The 16,881-nt window shown below is 33.5% G+C and overlaps 1 protein-coding gene across 1 annotated transcript; it reads left to right on the top strand.

Moving 5' to 3' along the window:
• Positions 1-6,069: 6,069 nt before the first annotated feature.
• On the top strand, positions 6,070-6,483 carry LOC309830160 (large ribosomal subunit protein eL22-like). Its single transcript, XM_082666530.1, has one exon. It carries the CDS (start codon positions 6,086-6,088, stop codon positions 6,470-6,472), a length of 387 nt encoding a protein of 128 aa, XP_082522656.1. The 5' UTR covers positions 6,070-6,085; the 3' UTR covers positions 6,473-6,483.
• The last annotated feature ends 10,398 nt before the right edge of the window (positions 6,484-16,881 follow it).

Below are 16,881 nucleotides of genomic sequence, written 5' to 3'. Positions count from 1 at the left end.
AGCCGTGTCCAGTCTTTGTTGCTGTGTGCAGGCTTTCTCTAGATGCGGCGAGTGGGGGCTGCTCTTCATTGTGATGAGCGGGCTTCTCATTGCAGTGGCTTCTCTTGTTGTGGAGCACAGATTCTAGGCACGCGGGCTTCAGTAGTTGAGGCATGAGGGCTCAGTAGCTGTCACTCACGGGCTCTAGAGTGCAGGCTCAGTAGTTGTGGCACACGGGCTTAGTTGCTCCGCGGCATGTGGGATCTTTCCGGACCAGGGCTCAAACCCGTGTACCCTGCATTGGCTGGCGGATTCTTAACCACTGTGCCACCAGGGAAGTCCCTCCTCCGTAGTTCTTGTCCGTGTTTCTGAGGAGAAACTTATGAGAGGTTAGTGGGAAGAGGTACAGACACCATTGCTGCAGGTAGGTTCAGGGTACCATTAATACTCATCCTCTCCCTCCTCAAACACCTATACTAATTTCCTCCTACCCTTAATTATTACCACAGGATTTGGTAGCTTACCTGGCTTTATGACCCAGGATTAGCTATATAATTTTCTGTGTTCAGTGCAAAATGAAATGTAGGATTCCTTGTTCAAATATTACTAAGAATTTCAAAACAGTGACAGCAGAGCAATAGACCAAGCATGAGGTTCTTTTAAGTATGGGGCTCTTCATTTGACCTGTGGGACTGCCCAGGTCAAATGCCCATGAATCTGGCCCTGTTGTGGCCCAAACTTAAATTTCTAAAGGGACTGAGACCGTGGTAATCACCCCTCTGTCTGGCTGGGGTTGCTGCATCCATCCACTCACAGGTACAACTGGGTAAGTTCCAAATTTCATAATGAGAATGCATAATCATTACTGAACTGAGCATGAGGAATTGGATTAATATCATGATTTTAGGTGTGGAAATGGTAAATAGGAGCTTAGAATTCACTAAATTATAAAACTGAAGAATGTTTCAATGTTTATGCCAGTTGAATGGTATTCTTTTAACAATGTTACTTTATTTTCATATGTGATGGGAACCTCCTAATTCCCGAAAAGACCTGTGACTTCTGAAAAACTAAACAATATCTTGAAGTTTTGTGACTTCACACCTACTTTATAAACTAATTGAGCTGAAGATTGGGGTTTAAAATTCTTGTGTTCTCGAGTGGACAGCTTGTGAAAAAAATTGAGGAAAAAATAATACCTACTGGAAAATAAGAAATTTATTTGGTAAAGTATAAAAATATTCTATTGGAGAAGTGAATATGGCCTGTGCATTGCTTATTAATAATAATAAATATTTACAAAGCACCTTCTAGGCACTAGGAAAAGTTCTAATTGCTTTACATTTTTTTTATTATATGATAAATGCCCCCATTTTATGGATAAGGAAACAGAATAAGTAAATATAGGTAAAAATTTAAGAGTTACAGTCTTAATCAGTTTTTAAAATTAATTACAAATTAATAAAATTCATGTTCTGGTATAAATTAAATTGTGTTTTGAATCATTTACTTTTAAAAATTTTGTTTTAATTTTACTCAAAGAGAAAAAATATACTCCTGAGTTTGATTAGAGAGAAAAGTGGTCACATTTCAGGAACTAGGTAATATATGATCTTTATATACAATGCCAGCACCCAGGAAGAGACTGACTATCATAAGCTGTTTTTTCTCAAAATAACAGCTTTATGGAAATATAGTTTACTTACCATACATTTTACCACTTTGAAGTGTGCAATGTTTAGCATTAGTGGTTAAGTGTTCATTGTTTGGTGTATTCACAGAGTTCTGCAAGCATCACCACTATCTCATTTTGGAATATTTGCATCACCCCAGGAAGAAATCCTTTAGCAATCTCTCCCCTGTCCTTCCTCTTCTTAACTCTTATTAAACTCATAAGTTTTTCAAAATTGAAAAAAGTCACATTGAATCCTAACCTGAGGCCCCATTTTTTGTTTGTTTTTAAGCTGTGAGAGACTTATTTGTTTGAAGTTTATGATAATTTTGTGTTTAAGAGATTTACAATGCCAAATTACTGAGTGTTTGATAGTAATGTTAATTTAAATGTGTTACACTAGATATAACAAAATTCAGATTTTTGCTTATGTAGTATGTTTAAGATGGGTTGCTTGTATATTTTAACCCCTTAACATGACTGCATTGAATTTCTATGGTAACAGCATTTCTGCAAAAACATAAAAACATTCAGAGGCTGTGCCCTCTCTCCTTTTCCTGTTGCCTTTCAAATCAGGAGAACATGTCTCTCCAGAAGTCACTGGAATGCCCTACATACATTTATTATTATTGCTATTTCCATCCCCCAAATTAATATCAAAACTACCATGATAGATTTGTAAAGAAACCATTTAGGACTACTCATGAGAAAGAAAATTATCTTGGATAATGACAGAAAAGAAAAAAAAATACAGTTAGAAGATAGGAAGTCAAATTCAAACTGTTTGGCCTAATCCTGAATGTATCATTTTCATTATATAGTCAACTTCTGCTGTGCCCACTTGACTTTATGGCTTAATGATATGATTATGCCCAGTTGATGATGAGTAGCTCTGGTCATAGGATCGCCCGAAATCCTAGTCATGTTTAAATAGAACATAGTGGTATGTGAGAAGCTCTTACTCAAACTAAGAGTAATTTACTGTCACAGCAACCAAGACTTTGTCCCTCAACTTCAATTAGGCTATGATGTTTTATCATAATATTTCATTCCTCTCAGATTTCCTATCTTTGGTTATAGGACCAGATGGTTTCACTGGTGAATTCTACCAAATATTATAAGAAGTCATACCATTCCCTCTCAAACTTCTCCAAAACATAGATGAGGAAAGAACACTTTGAAATTCATCTTACAAGGCCATCATTACCTGATACAAAAGCCAGACAAGGATATACAAAAAAATTAAATTACAGGTCAATATATGTGATGAACATAAATGCAAAATTACCCAATAAAATATTAGTAAATCAAATTCAACAGTACATTAAAAGGATCATACACCATGATCAAGTGGGCTTTGCTTCTGGGATGCAAGGATGGGTCAACACTTGCAAATTAATCAATGTGATTCACCACATTACAAAATAAAGGATAAAATCCTGTGATTATCTTAATAGATGCAGAAAAAGCATTTGACAAATTCAACATCTTTTCCTAATAAAAAACTCTTAACAAAGTGGATATAGAAGAAATTTATCTCAACATAATAAAGGCCCTATATAACAAGCCCACAGCTAACATCATAATCAGTGATGAAAAGCTGAAAGCTACTGCTCTAAGATCAGGAACATGACAAGAATGCCTGTTCTCACTATTATTTAACACAGTACTGGCAGTCCTAGTCAGAGCAATTAGTCAAGAAAAAGAAATAAAAAGCATTCAAATCAGAAAATAATAATTTAAATTGTCTCTGCTTGCAGATGATATGATATAATATTTATAATAGACTTCACCAAAAGACTGTTATAACTAATAAACAGTTTCAGTAAAGTTGCAAGATACAAAATCAATATACAAAGGTCAGTTGTGTTTCTATACACTAATAATACCTATCAGAAAGAGAAATTAAGAAAATGATCTCATTTACAATTGCATTAAAAAGAATAAAATACTTGGTAATAAGTTTGACCAAGGAGGTGAAGGATTTGTACACTCAAGAATTGTTCCAGATTGAATGTTGAGCATCTTTTCATGTACCTGTTGGCCACTTGAGTGTCTTCTTAGGAAAATGTCTACTTAGTTCTTCTACCCATTTTTTAGATGGATTATTTTGTATTGAGTTGTATGAGTTCCTTATATATTTTGGACATTAACCCTTTACTCTGTATATGGGTTGCAAAAATTTTCTCCCATTCTGTAGGTAGCCTTTTCATTTTGTTGATTGTTTCTTTAGCTGTGAAGAAGTTTTTTAGTTTGATATAGTCCCACTTGTTGATTTCTGCTTTTGTTGCTTGTGTTTTTGGTGTCAAATCCAAAAAATCATTGCCAGGATCAATGTTAAGGAGCTTTCCCTACATGTTTTCTTCCAGACGTTTTATAGTATCAGGTCATATGTTGAAGTGTTTAATCCATTTTGAGTTAATTTTTATGAGGAGTATAAGATAGAGGTACAATTTCATTTTTCTCCATGTGGTTATCCAGTTTTCCAGACACCGTTTGTCGAAGAGAGTATTTTTTTCCCAGCAAAATAAGGTATCAAAGAGGTATCAGCACTTCTGTCATTATTGCAACTTTACTCAGAATAACCAAGATATGAAAAAACTGAAATGTCCATCAATGGATGAATAAATAAGATGTAAAATATATATGTATGTATATATATATTTTTATATTATAATTAATATTATATATATATATATAATTAAGCCATGAAAAAAAATGAAATTCTGCCATTTACAACAACATGGATTTATTATGCTAAATGAGCTAAGTCAGACAGAGGAAGATTAAATGCTGTATGATATTACTTATTTGTGGATTCTAACAAAGATAAACTTGTAAAAACAGAGAGTAGAATAGTGATTACCAGGGGCTGAAGGTTGGGGGATTGGGGAGATGTTATTTAAGGATACAAGCTTAAAACTAGTAGATAAATAAATCCTGAAGTTCTAATGTATAGCATATAGTAATTATAGTCACCAATACTGTATTATGAACTTCAAATTTACCAAGAGACTAGATCTTCATTGTTCTCATCACAAAGAAAGAAGTGATAATTATATGACACATTAAAGGTATTAGGTAACACTATGGTGGTAATCATATTGCAATATATAAATGCATCAAATCAACACATTGTACACCTTAAAATTACACAGTGTTATATGTCAATAGTATCTCAATTTAAAAAAGAAAAAAAAGTAATTGGTTGAATAATTTAGTTATCAGAATTGATGTATGGGTAACTTTACCACCTCAACGTGACGCCCTGATTTCTGTCTAGTCTAAGCTTCAGAATTCAGTTTTACAGTTGTAAATTAGAAATGAGGATTTTGAAAAGTCCTACACATAAATCCATGTAGATACATATAGCACGTGCACACACACACACACATCATACTTTGTATATCTATTTTGAATAAAAAATGGAATAAGCAGGTGAGTAGTTTCAAAGTTGAAGATTTATTCATTTTTGGAAATTTTTAGGTAATTTTAGTCAGTTTGATATAAATATCAATATACTATATGTTGGCTGCCATTGGTCTAAAAATCTACCAGATCTTCCAGCTCCATGCTACTAATAATATCTACTACTGTTGTGAGCTGAATTGTGTCCCCCCAAAAGATATATTGAAGTCCTGAACCCAGGCACCTGTGAATGTGACCTTATTTGGAAATGGGGTCTCTGTGATTTAACCAACTTAAGGTAAAGTCATATTGGATGAGGTGGGCCCTAAGTCCAATGACTAGTGTCCTTATAAGGAGAAAGAGACACAGAGAGGTAGACATGCAGGGTAAAGGGCCATATGATGGTGGAGACAGAGGTTGGAGGGATGAAACTTCGAGTCAAGGCACGCCAAGTATTTGCCAATGATCATCAGAAGTTAGGGAGAGCCAATGAAGGATTCTTCCCAAGAGTCTCCAGAGGGAGCCTGGCACTGCTGACACATCAATTCCAGACTTCCAGCCACCAGAACTGTGAGAAAATAAATTTCTGTTGCTTTAAGTCATATACTTGTAGTATTTTGCTATAGCAGCACTAGGATACTAATATACATACTATATACAGTAGTAGATAGTAGATTGGCCAGTGATATTCCAACTGGGTAAACATTTCTTTGACATGTTCTTACACAGATGGGCATTCACCATACCTTAATGACTTGCAATTTATAATTTTGCTTCTGTGACAGACCCATGATATGAACTTTGGAACAACAACAACAAACAAAAAGTACTGGGTGAAAGAACAGTATTGTTTCTCCTGAGAGACAATTAGAAACTGGTTTCAGACAGGCTGGAAGTAGAGAATGCAAATTTTCTGTTAAAAATCAGTGGAATAAAAGCATTTTATTTCAATCTCATCTTTTTGACCCCTGGCAAATGCCTAAAAGAACAAAAGAATAGTAGAGCTTTTCTGCCTCCGCTGCGGCGATGGCGCCAGTGAAAAAGCTTGTGGTGAAGGGGGGCAAAAAAAAGAAGCAGGTCCTGAAGTTTACTCTTGACTGTACCCATCCTGTAGAAGATGGAATCATGGATGCGGCCAATTTTGAGCAGTTTCTTCAGGAAAGAATCAAAGTGAATGGAAAAGCTGGGAATCTCGGAGGAGGTGTTGTAACAATCGAAAGAAGAAAAAGCAAGATCACTGTAACTTCCGAGGTGCCTTTTTCCAAAAGGTATTTGAAATATCTCACCAAAAAATATTTGAAGAAGAATAATCTCCGTGATTGGTTACGCGTAGTTGCTAACAGCAAAGAAAGTTACGAATTATGTTACTTCCAGATTAATCAAGATGAAGAAGAGGAGGAAGATGAGGATTGAAACTCAGTTATCTGGAGTATTTTGTATGAATTCTTAAATAAAATTTAGGAAACATAATGGTGGCTTTCCTTGTATCTCTGCAGTGTGGATTGAACAGAAAATGATTACAAATTACTCTTGATGGACACAGTTATTACTATGTATGTTAATCCTTTTTCTTCCTGTAGAAATAAAATGTCCTTTTGCTTCGCATATTCTACTACACCTCTGGAAAGGGTCTGGAGAGCGACTGTAAAAGTCACAGGTGTTCAATTAAGGAAAGGTCTACAAAATACGAATTTGTAAATAAGCATTGTTTCTACAAGTTCTTGCACCAAACTGTCACTTTGAACCCCACCAGGGGGAGCTGGAGATGAGGAATAGTGGAGCTTCCAAACGTGGGTGTCGGTGAGGTTGCCTGGGGTCAGGCTCAGAATCCCAGAGTTCTGGAGTCTTACACCGGGGGCAGGTGTGGAAGAGAGGGGCCTGGAAGACAGCTCAGGCTGAAGAGAAGTCTTGAGATGCCCAGGGAGTAGTCCCTTTCACACCATTTAGGCCACGGCTGGGCTTAAAAGTCATTCTACAAACACGTTAAGCAGGGCCAAACTGAAAGGGCTTCCCACGATATTGGGGGTTCTGCTGTACGTGTACAGGCTAGAGATCTGTGAAAGGTCATTAATGAGATCATAAAGATGTGATTGTTGCTGACAATATCGAGTGACTTTGAGAAGAGATCCTGATGCCTTATGGTGTCCTCTAAAATTTAAATTTTACAGGAATGTCTGCATTGATTTAAGGTTACGTTGTATCAAATTCATGTCTTTCAAGAGCTTGCCTAGGGTGCCTTTCCACACCTGAAATTCTTGTGATCTTGCTAGTTGCATAGCTGGAAATTAAATGTTTTGAGTCATACCTTGGCTCCAATTTAACATTTGGTGCTCCTTGGGTTGAATTTAACATGTTGAGGCTTTGTAATTTCATTTGTGGTAAAGGCTCTAGCATTTTCTATTTCTATGCAAATTTCTTGAAGCAGAATTGTTTGCATGTTTCTCTGCCCTAGAGAAGGCATTGTTTCTTTCCAATTTAACTGAGGCATCAGTTGCTCTTTGGTGCTGTCCATTACCATGATTATTAACTTTGTTAGCAAGTTTGTGACTTGGGTTTGCAAATTTTACTTGTTTGTTGCATTGATGTTCCCTTGTAGTAATTCTTAGTTTGGTTGTAAAAAAATTAGCCCTGGGCTGAAATTAACATATAAGTTTTTTTTTAAAACTATTTCCAGAATCTAAAACTTGTAATAAAATTGAAACTTTTTGGTTTTTCTATGCCTTTTGAACTCTTGTATTTTGACTTTTGATCACATTTTATATTAAAGTGGCTAACGCATGGCTACTATTATTGTACAAGGCTTTTTTTTTTTTAAAGGATTGGCATGTTAATCTGTTTAGCAACAATAAATTGGTTGTTTGTCCTCACTGATGAATTGCTGTACCAACAATGACCTTGGACTTCATTAAAAAAAAAAAAAGAATAGGAGAAAATTCAAGATTTAATATAATAGAAAAAAAAAACTTCAATATACAAATAGAATTATACTAGCCAAAAAATGTGAAATATTAACCTAAACAAGAATGCGTGATATTTATTTTCACAAACTTCCTCAGTCTCCAAGATATTTGTACATTTCCAAAAAAATATTAAGTATCTTATTCTGCACAACCTCTACAAAATGACAATTAAGACATCAAGAGTTATAGGAAGGCTCTGGGTACTGTGGAATATATCCTGTTGGGACCCAGATATTTGCGACAGAAAAGCAGATACCTGGCAAATAACAAACAAATAAATAATAAAAATAAATAAAACCATCTGTACACTTTCTTTCCTAGCCTGAAAGTTACTTCACTGAGAGCTGAACAGAGGAGAGAAGGAAAAGCATTGCCATAGACTAAATGTTAGTGCCCCCATTCATATGTTAAAACTTAATTTACAGTGGGATGTCATTTGGAGGTGGGGCCTTTGGTTGGTGATCAGGTCATAAGGGCAGATCCCTCATGAATGAATGACACCAAACCTGCTGGCACCTGATCTTGAATTTCCCAGCCTCCAGAAGGGTGAGAAATAAGTTTCTGTTGTTTATAAGTCACCCAGTCTACGGTAATTTGTTATAGCTGCCTGAATGGGCTAAGACAGGAATAGAGGAGGCAATCCATGATTTTATAAGTTGAGGGGTGCTCTGGATACTCTAGCTTTCAATATGATGGGCTCTCAATATTACACTTTCCTTTCTGCACTTTCTTCTGTACTTTTGAGGGATAAACATGCAAGCCACATATTTCAGACAACCTAGCTTTCTGAATTTCTCTTGGTTTCTGCCAATTGGAGGCACTAGATGGAATTTAGAAGGAAGAAAGAAGAAACAGAATATTACTTTGCTATTTCAGTTTCTTTCAGCACCTAGGGGCTGTGACAGTAGTAGGACCATAATGACAAAAGAAGGCATCTTGCTCATGGTCTTCTTGGCATGGAACCTCCATGCTAGGAGAAGAGCATGCAAGGGTGGAGGCAAAGAAAGACAGACCAGCTCTACAATATACAAAAATTTATTGAATTAAATGCTCGCGAAATGGGAGAATTTTATAATATTTAACCTATATTTTATAAAGCCATTTTTTTAAAGGTGATTTTAGGCAGCAGTGAATGTCAGCAACTTTGAGAGTAATTTAGCAGCAATGGTAGAGTGGGCTCCTGGTTTTTGCTTAATAGCAAAATACATTTCTAACAGTAGCAGACACAGACAGAGAGCTTACCCCTCATACTATCAGCAGCTCTGGGGCGAAAATGGTCACATGAGCTGTAGTCTAAGGCAGTGACAGTTTCTTGATCTATGAAGAACAACCCTCCTCTTCCCTTAACGCCTTTAGCCATTCCATCACTCTAGTCACCCGTGATCAGCTATAAATTTCCCCATCCTTAAATACTGAATGTTTTTCACATCTGCCAAATGTACACTGAATACCAAAGAAGATTTTTCTGTCACCCAAGCAATTTGTTGAGGAAGAGTTTGGAGTCAACACCTCTGAATCCACACCCCAGATAGTCCCAGTTACCATAGTTGTCAACATCTCTGGCAAGCAGCAAAAATAATTCAAAGATGGATCATACTTAGAAAGGAAATGATATGTGCTCTATGCGCAAAACATTTTTCTTTAAATCAGTAAACGGTCATTTCTGATAAAAAGATGGTTACAGTAAAACAAAGGAATGAAAGAAATGCTTCTCATTATTCTCACAGAATTTATAGATAATATCATCTTTATAAGTAATAAGTGAAATTTGAACAATGAGAAAAAAGTATTCCAAAGAGACTTTATAGGATGTCCAAAGAATATAGAATTGAGTTGCAAAATGTCACAATATGACAAAAAATGAAAAGCCAGTGTAGAGAATAATGCCCATTATAGGTAGAAAAAGTTAGATGTTTATAAGTAGTTATGAGGGTGACTCAGAGAGAAAGAAAGAGAGGGAGGGAGGGAGGCGGAGCAGGGAGAGAGAAAGGGGAATGTAAACATGATCACAGAAGGAACGCTAGACATTAAAAAGGTATATCTAACATGCATTATTGATATTTTTAAGAAGAACTAAGCAAATGAAAATATAGAAAGAGTCTAAAGTATAATTTTTTCAACATTTTTTCTGAAATAAAAACAAGTTGAATGTGTAGACTGAAGGGGCTCATAGATTTCCAAGAAATAATGAAACCTAACATTCATACCTACCATTCCAAATCAAAGCATATTCTGGTAAGGATGTTAAAATTCAGGTACAAAGAAAGAATCCTAGGAGTAGGAGGGGAAAAAATCATGCCCCCTACTAGTGTGAAATATCAAGATGGAGTCGACATCTTCACAGTAATATTCATGCAAGGAGACAGTTTGATCAGTATCTAAAATATACTGAGAGGAAGAATATGTGATGCAAGAATTTTATAATCAGCCAAGTAATCCTTTGATTTTAGAGAAAACTTTTGAATAAAAAGGAAAAGGGTGCACGAAGTTATGCCATTTATGAATAACAAGGTCTGAAACTCCTAGGGGACAAGTTTAGGCAGTGATAAAGAAAGAAAAGGGAGAAAATGGAGCTGAAATCAACTGATTAGGTGATGAGGACTAAAGGATATTTTTTTTTAAAGGATATTTTTTATCCTTGACAGAGTAGACACCCATGCCAACCCACCCCCACTCCTGCCCAAATATGTTAAGATTAATTTTTATTTAATGAAAGTGACAGAAGCGTGAGATGGTCACATGATCAGAGCAAAGGTAGCGGGAATATTCAGCCAGCCTCCTTTGGGTTGCAGAGTCTGTTAATTTTGACTCTGTTCCCATGTGAGGACTCTTGTCAATACGCAAAGCTCATTTTTTCTAAGCTCAAAGCTTTTTCGGAATCAAGTCACCTAACACCATTCGGAAAGAACTTTAAGCAGCATCTATGTCCTTCCTGTGAAATATTTATGAGCAACTTGGATTCTGACTTTCCTGTCAAACCCACCAAAGCCTAGTCTACATTCTCTTTTAAGGACATGATGGATGTTGGAAGTGGAAATCCTGTTTATCCCCAGCCCACATCTATCTTTCTATTTTTTTCTATTTCTATAGATGATAGATAGAGAATAGAGATACAGTTAATTCCTCACCGAGCTTATTAAAAAATCTATGTTCTTACAAGCTGTTACTTATATTATTTCATTTGATTTCCCCAATACTGTTAATAGTTGGCATCATAATTCCCATTTTACAGCATAGAAATTTCAATTCCATTAGGTTAAATCAATTTGTTCTAAATTACACAGAAATTCAGTTTTGTGTCTGGTATTAGAAGAATCTCTTTGTACTTCCCCACCACCCCTTACTGTAGTTGTAAAATTCACCTATTGGCAATCACATATAATAAATGATCATATGATTCCAGAGAATAAATTACAAGTGTTAAACTTAAAAATAATGGCTTGTTAGTTCCCTATCCCCACATCTTTAATGACAGAAATCACAGATCTTGTTCATGAGGATCACAGTTTTTGAAGTAAAATACTGGATTTTTATTTCTATTGCTATGACAGTATTATTATAGTAATACCAAAACAAGAAAAAGACAATACACAAAAAGAAAACTACACACCAATTTCCATCATAAAATAAATGTAGAAATCCTTAGCAAAATATTAATAAATAGAATTAGCAATATATAAAAATAATTATACACCATTACCAATTGATATTCATTCTCAGCATGTAAAGCCAGTTCAATATTTAAGAATTATCAATGCAATTGACCCAATCCTAAAGAAAAAAAAATTGCATGGTCATATAATTCAATGCAGAAAAAGGGTTTGACAAATTTCACAACCATTCATGTTGTAAAAACAACAAACGAACAAAAAGCTCTCAGAAAAATAGGAATAGAGAATAACTTCTTCCACCTGATAAACAGCATCTATGGAAATCAAAAACAAAAAGAAAACCAAAACCCAAAATCCCAAAGTTAACATTATACTTAATGATGAAAGACTGAATTATTTCCCTCCTCAAGATCAGGAACAAGGCAAGGATATTCACTCTCACCGCACTCATTTAACATAGTATGAGGTGTTCTAGCAAGTTCAGTAAGGCAAGAAAAATAATTAAAAGACAGATATGTAGGTAAGAAAGAAATAAACTTGTCTCTATTCGCAGATGATATGATTGTATACAAACTGAAGTCTAGGAATACACATATACTCAAAAAAATACCCTTTTAGAATTAATAAGTTAAGCAAGGATACAGGATATAAAACAAACATAAAATATTAATTGTAAACCTATTTGCTAGGAATTAACTATGGGCAGTGAGATTTTTATAATCACTCAAAAATGAAATATAGAAATATATCCAAATAATCAAATATTTACAAGACTTGTCATCAAAAGACTATAAAATGCTCATGAAAAACATCAAAGAGGTTCTAAATAAATGGAAGACATTCAGTGTTTATAGATTGGAAGCTTCAGCTTGGTAACCGTTAGTTTTGCAAGGGCCATCATAACAAAATATCAAAGGCTGGGTAGCATAAATGAAATAAATATATTTTCTCACAATCCTGGAGGCTTATTAAAGTCAATGATCAAGATGTCAGCAGGGTTTTATTTTGTCTAAGGCTTCTCTTCTTTGCTCCTAAATGGCCATCTCTTCTCTGTACCTTCAGAGTCTTCCTCTATGTGTGTCTGTCCTAATTGCAAATCAGGTTAGATTAGAGCCCATCTTAATTACCTCATTTTAATTTAAATACCTCTTTAAAGACCATATCCCAAATATAGTCACATTATCATATTGTTAAGTCTGGGGTGTTAAGACTTCTACACATAAATTTTGGGGAGAGTCAATTTAGCTCATAACAGTAAGGATTTCAATTATGCCAAAATTGATATATAATTTTAAAACTATTCTCATCAAGACATCAGCAAGAATTTTTGTATAGACCAGATTATTTAAAAATATATATGGAAAAGAACAAAGGAACTAGAAGAACAAAAAGAATTTGGAAAATGAAGAATATAGTAGAAGAAGCCAGTCTACCCAATTTTAAGCCTTATTTTTTTTCTTTATATTTTTTTTATTACTGCTTTATTTATTTATTTATTTATTTTGGAGTATAGTCACTTTACAATATTTTGTTAGTTTCTACTGTACAGCAAAGTGAATCAGCTATACGTATACATATATCCTCTCTTTTTTGGATTTCCTTCCCATTTAGGTCACCACAGAACACTGAGTAGAGTTCCCTGTGCTATACAGTAGGTTCTCATTAGTTATCCATTTTATACGTAGTATCAATAGTGTATATATGTCAATTCCAATCTCCCAATTCATCCTTATACTATCTTTAGTAATCAAGACTGTGTGGTGTGAGTGGAGGAATAGACACATAGGCCAATAGAAGAGAACAGAAAATTCAGAAATAAACTCACAAATATGCCCAAATGATTTTTGACAAAAGTGAAAGGAACAATTCAATGGAGAAAAGATAGCCTTTTAAACCAATGGTACTAGAGCAATGTGATAGGTTAAAAAAAACTGGGCCTTGACTTGTCACACATCTTACATAAAAATTAATATTGTGGTTGTGATATTGTACTATAATCTAAGATGTCGCCATTGAGAGAAACTGGGAAATGAGTACATGAGACCCCTCTGCATTATTTCTTATTACTGCTAATGAACCTACAATTACTTCAAAATGAAACTTTTTAAAACATTTAAATAAAACATTTAAATCCTAAATAAAATCAATAGTCTGAATGTTGATTCATAGTAAAGCCTTTGTCAGTTTGGTGCTTGTGCTATCAACAGCAAGGCAGACTGCTATGATCAGGTGAAAAAAAGAGATTACTGTGTGTAGCCTCTCATCCTATAATACTCCACTTGAGTACAGACCTAAATAGAAGACAGTCCTATTTACCAATCAACTGGGGGAACACATACTGTCTATATATATGTATATATTTCATTTTTAGGAGATTAAAGAAATTCCTAAGCTTAAAATCAACACTATAGTGCTTAGGACTCAGAAATGTTATCTGCTAACTTCATAGTTTATGAAGATCTTTCATTATGAGCTTAAGGGAAGAAAAGAAACTAATATGTAAATTAAGCAAAAGAAAGTTATAATAAAAGAAAAACAAAGAGAAAACCCAACAGAGAAGGTAATAAAATTCCAGTGGAGATCATTACAGGTACTTTTAAGAAATAAAGGTAGTAGAACATAATGATAAGCATGATTTAGAACTGAAAAATGTTGAGAATAAAAGCAGTACATGCAATTTTTAAATGGCCAATATAACCTCCAAAAATGACAGAAACTGAGGATGGAAATTATTTTCCAAATATAATTTTAAATGATTTTTTACCAACTGAGGAAATTCTTTCAGCCTAACATTCTCCCTCAAGGGGCATTTGGATTTGAACTCCTAAAGATGGGAAGATAATTGGTATTTTATTGCTCAATATGTTTGCAACCATAATGATGAAAATATTGTTTATTTACTTTCAATTTTGAGTCGATCTTCAGGCCACGGAAAGAAGATGCTATGTTTAAGGATGGAATGAAAATCCAAGAGCTATGATAAAAATGTAACTTACACAAAGCAGATTGTGAAGAAAATTGGGTAGAGAAACAAGGGTATTAAAATTGTCATATAAAGTATGAAAACTGAATTAAAGGACTATAGAAAAATGATTGAGTTTAATTACATTGTTTATACTAAAGATAATTGACAGAAAAACCAAAACAATAACATAATTGACTAAAACAGTTGGAGAAGAGGACCTGAGTGAGTTAAATATTTATATTTGATATTGGGGGAATAATAAATGTTATCTGATATTAATAAATTCAGAAAATATATATTGTTTGAGAAGGGAAATAACCAAAATATAAGCAATTGTGAAGAACTTGTCTGAAGAGTAGACTTAGAAGTGAAGAAGTGATCTGACTCTGTTGATATTTAACATAAAACATTCTTTAACATGTGATTTTTTTAATGAGCATATATTACTTGATAAAACCAAATACTTTAAAACTACAACCCTACTTACTTATAGGTGATAGTGATTTATATGATAAGAAGGTGCTTATTGTTGAATTGATATGAAAAATTTAGAATAGAAGCAATTACCAAACTAGAATCATGCATGTAAACATTTTTTCTAGCATTTTTTATGTGTTAAAATGTGTTATTTTTCTTTGCTTTATACTGTTGAATTTGAAATATCACCCACCCAAGGCTCTTTGTTTCTCCCTAGTTACTTGGCTAGCGGCTGCTTCTATTTGCAAGGACATATCATGTGAATTACAAGGAAGTAAAATAATTGGCCTTCAACTAGACTAAATTTTCACCAAGTGGATTATTGTGCCCTGATAATGCCCACAGTCTAAATGACAACACTCAAAACTCAAATGTGTTCTTAATTTAATTAATTATAATTTCCAAGTTAGGAAAATTGTGTTTTGTATAAAATATTATTTCATTAAATTAGCCACAATAAAAAATAAGAATCACCTTTCATTGGGAATATACAAGAGTAAGTTTCAAATAATTTTATCATGGAAAGTATTATAATAATCATTTCTAATATTTACAGTTAAGAATCTTGAAATCCTTCTGGCTTTACTTTCAAGAAAAGTCATCAGCAACATTTAAAAATGTATGCTTATGAAATAAATCATCCAACTACTCTATTTCTATGTTTAAATTCCCCAGTTCTTCTGGCAATAGAATATAAGTCACTGAAGCTTTGTTTCCAGTGGAAAGTGGCTGGTACCTCCAATCCTACCCCAGAAACCCACATTTATATAATCTGCAATAATTATCCAGGTATTTTTAGATCACTTCCATGGCTTTAATATTTACTTGTCATGTTACTTATTTTCACAGCTAGGCATCACATCACCCATCTTTACAAATAAATTTATTACAAATTAAAGGATATAATCCTTCTTCTCTGACTACTTTTCTACAATTTCTTTTTCCCAGCAACAAATATAATTAAAAATAATAATTGATCATTTGTTTTAACTTGTCAGTAGAACTTACCATTTCCTGGTAAGGACATCTTTGTTAAAATTGGATGATTTTTAAATGTGTCAAAATGATCAAGATAATAAAGGTCTTGAAATATTTGCCTTTTTGAATTTAGAAATGTAAGCTATGACAGAATACAATTTCTTTCTGTAAAACACATACAAACATGAATAGCACATTTCAAATAGTTAACTGTTATTTCACAAGGATCATAAAAATTAAATAATTAGATGAGGAACTCTGTTCCATTATTCAACAGGACAATTAATTCTATCAACATTTACAAGTTTTAAATATAGATTTATAATGCAAATATATTTATAATGTATTTTTATTTTTTATAGTGTATTTTTAAAATCTTCAATTAAACTCAGTAATCAAAAGAATTTAACATTAATGATAATAAAGCATTTATTATAATGTTTCTTTTATTCTTCAGTTATACTATTTCAATACTTTAAATACATGTTCAATTTTATTACCATATTTATGAATTAAAAATCTTAGTTTTGCTTAATGTCCTCCACTAGCAAGAAAACAAAAATTGAATGATACATTTCCATTTACTTATAACTTGAATTCTTTATAAATAATTTTATTTATCAAATATAAATAACTATGATTATAAATATAAGGTTTCAAAAAATGAGAAAAACAAAGATACAGTTCATGAGTTTGTGCTAATGACAGTTAATTATGCTTAAAATTTATTGTCAATTTGAACAAAAAACTATCACAAAAACAAAGTAGGACATTATATAATGATAAAAGGTCAAATCACTAGGAAGATATAACAATTACAAATATATATTC

Source organism: Grampus griseus (assembly GCF_964374135.1).
Source record: "Grampus griseus genome assembly, chromosome: 11".
In the NCBI taxonomy this organism is placed as follows: Eukaryota; Metazoa; Chordata; class Mammalia; order Artiodactyla; family Delphinidae; genus Grampus; species Grampus griseus.
Note: the sequence above shows the minus strand (reverse complement) of the source record. Positions and strands in the feature narration are given on the sequence as shown.

Coding starts and splice junctions, on each gene's coding strand:
- LOC309830160 (XM_082666530.1), top strand. CDS start 6,086: ATGGCGCCAGTGAAAAAGCTTGTGGTGAAGGGGGGCAAAAAAAAGAAG.